The sequence below is a fragment of the Lolium rigidum genome, chromosome 1 (assembly GCF_022539505.1).
Source record: "Lolium rigidum isolate FL_2022 chromosome 1, APGP_CSIRO_Lrig_0.1, whole genome shotgun sequence".
NCBI lineage: Eukaryota > Viridiplantae > Streptophyta > Magnoliopsida > Poales > Poaceae > Lolium > Lolium rigidum.
Genome location: NC_061508.1, coordinates 200,384,747 through 200,393,075, shown reverse-complemented (window position 1 = coordinate 200,393,075; position 8,329 = coordinate 200,384,747). Strand labels below are relative to the sequence as shown.

Sequence of the window (8,329 nt, the reverse complement as noted above, 5' to 3'; positions counted from 1 at the left end):
CACAAGACCAAAGACAGTGGTGAAGATATCATTTTTAGTTTGTGGCCAGTTTGCCTTTGCACATGAGTACGTGTTGGCGTTAAGACTTGCTATTTGAAAACGTGGGACAAGTTTAGGACCACGAGCCCACTTTATTATCTTGTATTCCCTTTCTTGAAAGTGTGCATATAATTACACATGATGGACATGGTACAATTTTTTCATGCGAGGAATATGGTACAGGATGCATGAACTCACTGAGCTACATTCGCACGATTTGGTTTAAGAATTCGCATAGACATGCCAGGGCTGAAATCAACTGACCCACTTGTCTTGACAGGAATAAAGGAATAACTGAACTTGTCCACACTGAGTCTATTCTTTTGGGAAAAGAGTGGAGAATACAAGCGCCAAAAAATACAATATAATTGATGAATACATAATTTAACCATATCTTAGAAGGAAGGGTTGAATTGGAGCACTGGAGCTACAGCAACCGTGCAAATATATACTCCACAATTCTGCACATGAACTCAGCAAAGCAAAAAACCAAGGAGAACTGGAGAAGGTAAAGGCAGGCATGCCCCGTGGTGGCCAATGGCAGGCCCGCATGGTGCTCTATCCGGTCCGGCCACAAGCTCCATGCCAGCGACAACACACGGCACACATATCCTATCTCGCCGCAGCGACGATGACGATACTGATACTGTGGGCTGGTGCAGCGCAGCGGGGTTCTGGTGGGGATGAACAACGCAGATGGAGACAGGATCTACAAGGAAGAATCAAGCACCCACTGTTGGGACACGTCCACCCCTGGGCCTGGAAGTTTAAGAAGTTTTGCAATGCTTCCATTCAGATCCTGACAGCTACAACAACACCTAACTATCCAACCTGCAACTGAAAGAATACCCACCATCAAAGCTGCTTTCATCTCCTCCACTTTGCACACATGGAAGATGATGATCAGGCAAGAGCCTGCACATGACACGCTGCTTCTTTTGTAAACACGCCAGAGATTGAGGTGTCGGTGTTCATCCTCGCATTTTCTGTTCTCAGGTAAGATGTCACAGTGGCCAGTGTGCAAACTGTCAATGTACTGAAGGATCCTCCTCGAGCTAGTTCTTGCACCATGCATACGTTGCTTTCTGTATTGACCGATCCATCTTGGCACGATGATCCTTCTCTCTGTGCTCAAGCCTTTCACTGTACACAGCTTTGGCATTACACGCATGTAGCGTGCTGTTCCAGCAAAACTTCAACTGATCCAACAGCAACCTGCAACTTCCTGCAGCGAGATCAGATTTGCTATGAACTATGGACTGTGGATGAGGACATATCATGGGAAGGTGGCACCTTTTTCTTTACACTTGCTCCCATAATGGAGAGTACAGGCTTCTCTTCAACAACTCCGTGCCACTATTCATTTCGCCATCAGCACTCTGGTAAACTGTTAGGTTGAGAAAATGGTTGACAGAAGCGTAATGCTTCTTCTGAAACATATAAAGCTCAAGAAGCATATGTGCACTAACTTACAGTTTCGACAAGCTTGCTGAACAGCAGAATTGAACAACTTCCCCCTGCTGCAATACATTCCAGAGATTGAAGCACCTTTCCAGGGTGTATTCTCGAAAAAGAAAAAAAGCAATACATTCCAGAGATGATAGAAGAGCTGGTGTTGTATTTCACATCGCTACCAACTTATCATCAAAAAATGGGCATAGCAGTCAGTGCATTATGTTCATCTTTATTGATTCGTAGTACTAGAGAAATGGCGAACTCAGAATCTGAAAAATTGCGTAACCGCAACCGCATTTGTTGGACAGCCTTGGTGGGTAACCAGCACATGGCTATATCCTAGTATAAGCAAGCAAAACTGTACCGTATTCCTTGTATGGCACTGACTTTTTTCAGGCCTTTGGCAGTCTCTTTTCCGTACTGCTGCAGAAATCAAGAGCACTCATCGGTGCTAAACTCCTTGCTTAGCACGACATTATGGCACAGCTTGGGGTGTTTGCCTTGGCACAGGAGCCAGATACGTTCCAATGGACTCCACATGCATCCTGCCAGTTCACGGTGCAGTCTTATGTTCACTGCCCTGGTGAATAAGAACTGTCGGTTTAGGCACAAAAGGCTTTGGAAGCTAATAGTTACATTGAAGATTAAAAAAAATGATATGTACCTTGTCCAGGGGTCCTTGTATCAAAGGATAACCTGGCAAAACAAAATTAGATGGGAAAATGACAATGTTGTTTTTGTAATGAGGAAATGACCAGCAACTCTTCATTGAGTGCCCATTTGGACGCTTAGTGTGGCGGCTCATATGTATGTGTTATATAACCTTCACCCACCTCAAAGTATTTCAAATAGGTTTTGAAATTGCCTGTGAAGTTCAAGTAGGCCCCTGTGGGCACAAATCAACTTATCCACATGAGTGTTAATTCCCGTGTCTATAAAAATATAACAAAGACGAGAATATGAAGTGAAAAAATGCAGAATGCATCGAATAGTGATAAGCTATGTAAGTGGTTTAACAATGTAAAAGATACAACTACCTATATATGCAAGCATAAATGACCATGAGAACACACTGCATTTCATATAAATGATCAAAGAAAAGCAGAAAACTCAACCATGCAAATGTCTATCCTAAGCAGTACATGTGCTTAACTGTTATGTGGCTGCTAGGGTTTGGGAGGGAGAGAGAGGGCTGCGAGGGCGCGAGAGGGCCGGCCGGGGGCCTTGCCCACGGCCGGTGGCAAGAGGGAAGGGATTTCCTTCTTAATTCTTGCTTGATTAGATTGATACATCTCCTCTCCATATATAGAGAGGTTTACTTGACTCCCAAGTAAGGCTTACTTGACCCCTAAGCAAACCCTAAGACTAATGGGCCCAGGCCCATGACGTACTCTAACACTACACCCCACCTGGACATGCAGCTCGTCCTCGAGCTGCAACCTAAACAAACCATGACTCGACGCAACACAACCATAACACCTAAAAACGAGCCTTTTACATCTCGGCTTGTTTTATTACTCTCAACCTGAAATAGACTGGGACGCTTTATTGTTGACCCCTGAAAATAAAGTGGACACCATCCGCCCGTCGGACGTGCACCTGTATAGCCACCTGGATCCCATGGAAACCAGCGGGACAAAAGGAGCCCGCGCGGCGGCCGGCGGCGGAATGCAGTGGTGCTACGCGAGTGCGCTCCTATCGGTGACACCATGCCTTCTCCCCGCCGAATGACTGTCGATGGCGCAGACTTTGAGGTCGCTGCCCGCGGGAAAAACAACATGTCCGCCGCCCGTGGGGGAAACCGCACGCCCAAGATCCCCGACGCAGCGGACGAGATCGAGGTCCTTTGCGCAACGAAGCGCAACTTGGAGGAGCTGCAGCTGCAGATCACGCATCTCCCGCACACGCCGACGCACTAGGAGGCCGCGCGTAGCAGCCTGCAGCCTCACCGCCGCCGATACGTGGCGGATAGCGATCCAAGCAGGAAGCGGTGACGGTGACGGAGGGAAACGGACCTCGTGGAAGGGCATCCCAGGCGGTGTCGATGTAGAGCCCGGGGCCAAGGTCGCTCCCACACCGCCGAAAGGCAGGGACGACGTCGGTGGCGGTAGCAGCCGCTGCTGCGGTGTTGGTGGCGACGGCAACTGCTGCTGCTGTTGTTGCAGCTGCCCACCGAATGGCAGGGACAGCGTCGGTGAGGACAGCAGCTGCAGCGGCGTTGGTGGCGGCGGCAGCAGCTGTTGTTGCTGTTGTTGCAGCTGCCCACCGAACGGCAGGGACAGCATCGGTGAGGACAGCAGCTGCATCGGCGTTGGTGGCGGCAGCAGCAGCTGCTGTTGCTGTAGCGTCCCGGTGGGGAAGAAGGCGGTCGGCTGCTGGAGAAGAGGGACCCCGGGCACCGAGGTAGGGCCCGGCCCGAAGATGGTGGACAGCGGCAGCGGAGACTGCAGCAGCCCGACGTCGGGTGGCGGCGACGACAGTAGCAGCGTCGGTTGCAGCGGCCCGGCGATCGCGGCGGAGGCTGCCTGGTGCGTCGGCTGCCACGGCAGCAGCGCCGCCAGCGGCGGCGACCCGTAGGGACCGGCCAGGAAGAGGCGGATCTCCTGGACAGCAGTGGTGAGATCGCGGAGGGCTGCGGTGATCTCCGCCGGGGAGAGAACGGCGGGGACGTCGGAGTGCAGCGGCGGCGGGTGGGAAGAACTCGGTGGAGGGCTGGACATGATCGAACCCGGGAAAGCTGATACCAAGTGTTATGTGGCTGCTAGGGTTTGGGAGGGAGAGAGAGGCTGCGAGGGCGCGAGAGGGCCGGCCGGGGGCCTTGCCCACGGCCGGTGGCAAGAGGGAAGGGATTTCCTTCTTAATTCTTGCTTGATTAGATTGATACATCTCCTCTCCATATATAGAGAGGTTTACTTGACTCCCAAGTAAGGCTTACTTGACCCCTAAGCAAACCCTAAGACTAATGGGCCCAGGCCCATGACGTACTCTAACATTAACTGCATAAGTACTGATCTAAAATAACTGCATAAGTACTCATTTAGACTACTAGTTTTTGCAGCACAACTGTCACTTCCAAATGTGCCAACACCTAAGGCCACAGCAACCACTATTTAACAGTGTTAGTACAAAAAATCTAAATCACAACCAGCATAAGGGTAAGCTGTATTGGTCACGCGATGGTACATAGAAAATTATGGCTGTACTCCCATGTAACAAGATCGTCTTTTTCACAGTACCATTTACAAACATTCCCAAACAGGGCATATGTTCCTACATTCTTTTTTAACATTAATGCCTCAAATAATTCAGTAGCACCCTTGCCATTACTAGATGCACTGACAGAAAAAAGCTGATGCCAGCTACAGTCTAAGATATAAGTACTAGATTGAATGATACTGCAACTATACAAGGTCAGAATAGGTAATACCATGCTATGTTAAAATTCATTATATCTGGTCATCTACCACCATTGCTCTCCGTGAGGGAATGTTTGGATGCTGGCCTGTTTAAGCTCTTGCCAGAGGTACCTTTATCCGTCCCAGACTTCTTCACTGGACTTTTTAATGATGTTGTACTGTTTTGCGGATTTTGCGGTCTAATGTTCCTTACAGGCATTACCTCATCAAGAGCCTTGTGCAGTGCCTCTTTAGCTATTTTATAGCGCTCGGAAGATGTTGAGCCCTCTTTTGCACATTTGATTGCATCATAGCAAAGATCATTGTACCTTGAAGTTGAAGGATCCTCACGGTATCCCCTTAGATCAATGTAGTTATCCAAGGTGACAGTACTTTTTGCATGCTTTGACCAGCGTTTCAAGACATAGGCCTTTGGAAGGAAACGCACTCCTTCGATGATGAAAACTCGAAGAGCATGCCTGCACAAGATTCCACAGCTCTCGAACAAGCAACAACTACAACACACTGCACTCTGATCTGGATTGAAAGAGACAATATGTGCCTCCTCGTCACCATCATCTACTGTCACACGGTACTTGTGTAGCATCCTATCCTCGATCCTCTCTGCATGGTACCCAAAGGACTCTGCAAACTGTTCCTGAAATATATCAAACACTTTCCTGGAAAATATTACACTTGCTTGTTTCTCCACTGGTGAAGCAGTCCTTAGTGCTGGTATTTGAAACATTGTCAGATAATCTGCCTGAGCTTCTTTTGCATGGTAATTACAAATAGCTTGTCCAAGTTGCTGCACAGCCACCTGTAATTGTGTACTGGACGAGAAGTACATATCTCTAATCTTTTCAAGATTTTCACAGCTTTGTGGAAGCAGGTTTCTGGCATGAAATGATTTCTTTGTGTACGCAGGGGCCCATTGTTTACGAATATCATAAAGAGACTGTAAATGTTCGTTATTTCTAAAGCCATGTTTAATGAGAACTGATTCCCAGCATGATTCAAATGATTCTTCTATTCTGCATCCATCAATGCAGTTTCTCAGATCAGTAATGAAATGGTCTAGTCCTGGATAAATACTATGCAACTCCTCCTTCACAGTGCCTAATATATGATTTTCACAGAAAATATGACAGGTGTCAGGCAATACCTTGACAGCTGCAGCTGCCATCTCTTGGTTCAGTTCTGTTACCAAAGAAACAGGAGGCCTCCCATGCATTGCTTCAAGCCATTTTTCAAATAACCATACAAATGACTCTTCAGATTCATCAACAAGTAGTGCACAGCCAAAAATAACAGGCTGGACATGATGATTGACACCTGAAAATATGACAATAGGTATATGCTCTTTGTTACTCCTGGATGCTGTCTCAAACCTAACAGCATCACCAAAGTGGTAATAAGCCATCCTAACGCTCGCATCAGCCCAGAAGATATTGACCATGTGCTCGTGCTTGTCAAGCTGCACAGCATAGAAAAATGCAGGGTCCTCGGCCTGGGCCTTTTTAAGATATTCAAGTAAGCTTTGAGCATCCTCTGGCCCCAAATCATTATAGCGGATCTCTCTATGATGCTGAGAATATTGGCCATTTAATAGAAGATTTCGTGTGTCAGCAAAGTTCTTTGCAATGACAAGTGTCTCGCCTTGTGAGCGGACACAGCAAACTCTGCTCGCCGGTGCAGGGCTCAGCTCATGAGTATGCTCTAGGATGAGTTTGGAGACAATCCAGACAGCTTTATCCTTCCGAATTATCTCAAACTGTGCATCACAACCGTCTCTGCAGGGATCCGAGGATTGCACTCTCTTGTTATCGTCTCCCCCAATTTCCCGTCCTGAATGGTAGCGGTGCCTTGAACACACAAGCTTCAGCATTTTGAGTGACTCATCTTGCGACTTTCGAGACTGGCGAACACGAACTTCAAATCCCACACGGATAGCATACGAGTAGTAGAATGTCTTGGCAGACTCAAGGGATTCGAACTCCATGTCAATGTATGGGTCAACCAAAGTATCGCTCTCAGTGGCTATATAGTGCACTGTGCTGGGCATCCCAACCTCATGGTTATGCTCCTTGACAAGCTTGGTAGCAACCCACTTGTTGTCACCTCTGCGGAGCACCTCAAGCATGGCGTTGCAGCCCTCCCTGATGGAGGCTGGCCTTTTCCTTGTCTTCTTCCCCTCAACAACACGCTTCTCCTTGCTGAACCCTTCCTTTGAGCAAACAAACCTTAGCATGATGATGGACTCGCTGCCCTTGGACTTGCGGGACCTAGCAATGCGGACAGAGAACCCAACACGGCCGGCGTAAGCAATGTAGAAGGTCTTGGCAGCCTCACCCGACTCGAATTCCATCCCCACCCGGGGCTCCAGGCAGGGGTCGGCTTCGCCAGGGAACAGCTCCTTGCAGACAGATTGCGGGTGTGAGACCACCGCCGCCGCCGCCGGCGACTGTCCTTGGTGGTCGAGAATGTGGACATTGTGGAGCGCCATCTGGTCGACGCCATGGACATGGGTGCTCACACCGAGGGAGGCCCAGAAATTGATGCTGTCGTCCTCGAGTTCCACCCCATGGGACTCCATCATCGCCTGCTCCCCGACCTCCATTGCCCTCTCCCTTAATACCCTCCCTCGTCTCCTTAACCCTTCTCTCCACCACAGAAGCAAATCAAGAACCAACAAACCAGCAAGCAGCAGCCGCCACTCTCTGATGCACAATCCGAAAACCAAGAAAACTACTCTAGGCCTCTCTCTGGATCTATGATGCCTCCGCACCTTCTGTGGAGAAGCAGAAACCCGTCGAGCGTCCAGGCAGCGCGGAGGACGGCGACGACGGCGGACCTGACGGAGGGGGGGGAGGTCGCGGCAGGACCGTACGTCGGAGGATAGGGCCTGAGGCGCGGCGGTGGCCAGAGGTGGGGCTTAGGCACTTCCCGCGGGAGGGCGGGGGCAGTGGACACCGGGAGGGCAGCGGCGGTGGCACGAGCGAGAGGGGCGGCGCCGTCGCTACTCGCTAGGTGAAGTCGCAGGAGAGAGGTGAGGGGTGACTGGTGAGATTTCTTTCCTTTTCTCCTTCGATTATTTGGACCAGGGCATTCTGGTCTTTTCTTGTTTGCGTTTGGTGTTTACTGTTTATTAGTACTAGGTCTTTTTTTTTTTTCGAAACACAATACAATCAAAGACGCTCATACATACGCGCACACACTCACCCCTATGAACGCACGCATGCACACCATACCCCTATGAGCACCTTCAAGTGACTACGTTGAAGAATTGATCTGGCTGGTCTTGAGATTGACGAAGTGTTATCACAAGAATTTGACCGGATCAGAGGTGGGCCGCGAATGGAGATGGGCTTGAAGGATATACATGGAAGAAATACATGAATCGGCCTTATATGCAAAGTTTGGGCTAGTTTGCCCGTGTA

General features: G+C 49.2%; 1 protein-coding gene across 17 annotated transcripts; it reads right to left on the bottom strand.

Annotated features, from left to right (window-relative positions):
* Positions 1–378: 378 nt before the first annotated feature.
* LOC124687964 (protein FAR1-RELATED SEQUENCE 5-like) lies at positions 379–7,751 on the bottom strand. 17 transcript variants are annotated; one of them, XR_006998396.1, is made up of 5 exons: positions 4,486–7,751; positions 2,159–2,641; positions 1,513–2,074; positions 1,333–1,426; positions 379–1,264 (listed from the first exon to the last, which is right to left on the bottom strand). XR_006998396.1 is itself a non-coding variant. In XM_047221732.1 (2 exons), the coding sequence occupies exons 1-2, from the start codon at positions 7,507–7,509 to the stop codon at positions 5,906–5,908; spliced, it is 1,473 nt and encodes a 490-aa protein (XP_047077688.1). In that variant the 5' UTR covers positions 7,510–7,751; the 3' UTR covers positions 5,793–5,905. The 17 variants fall into 17 exon arrangements, 1 of the variants encoding a protein (XP_047077688.1); XR_006998377.1 differs by having other exon boundaries at positions 1,333–1,418; XR_006998385.1 differs by having other exon boundaries at positions 379–1,254; positions 1,333–1,418.
* Positions 7,752–8,329: the final 578 nt, after the last annotated feature.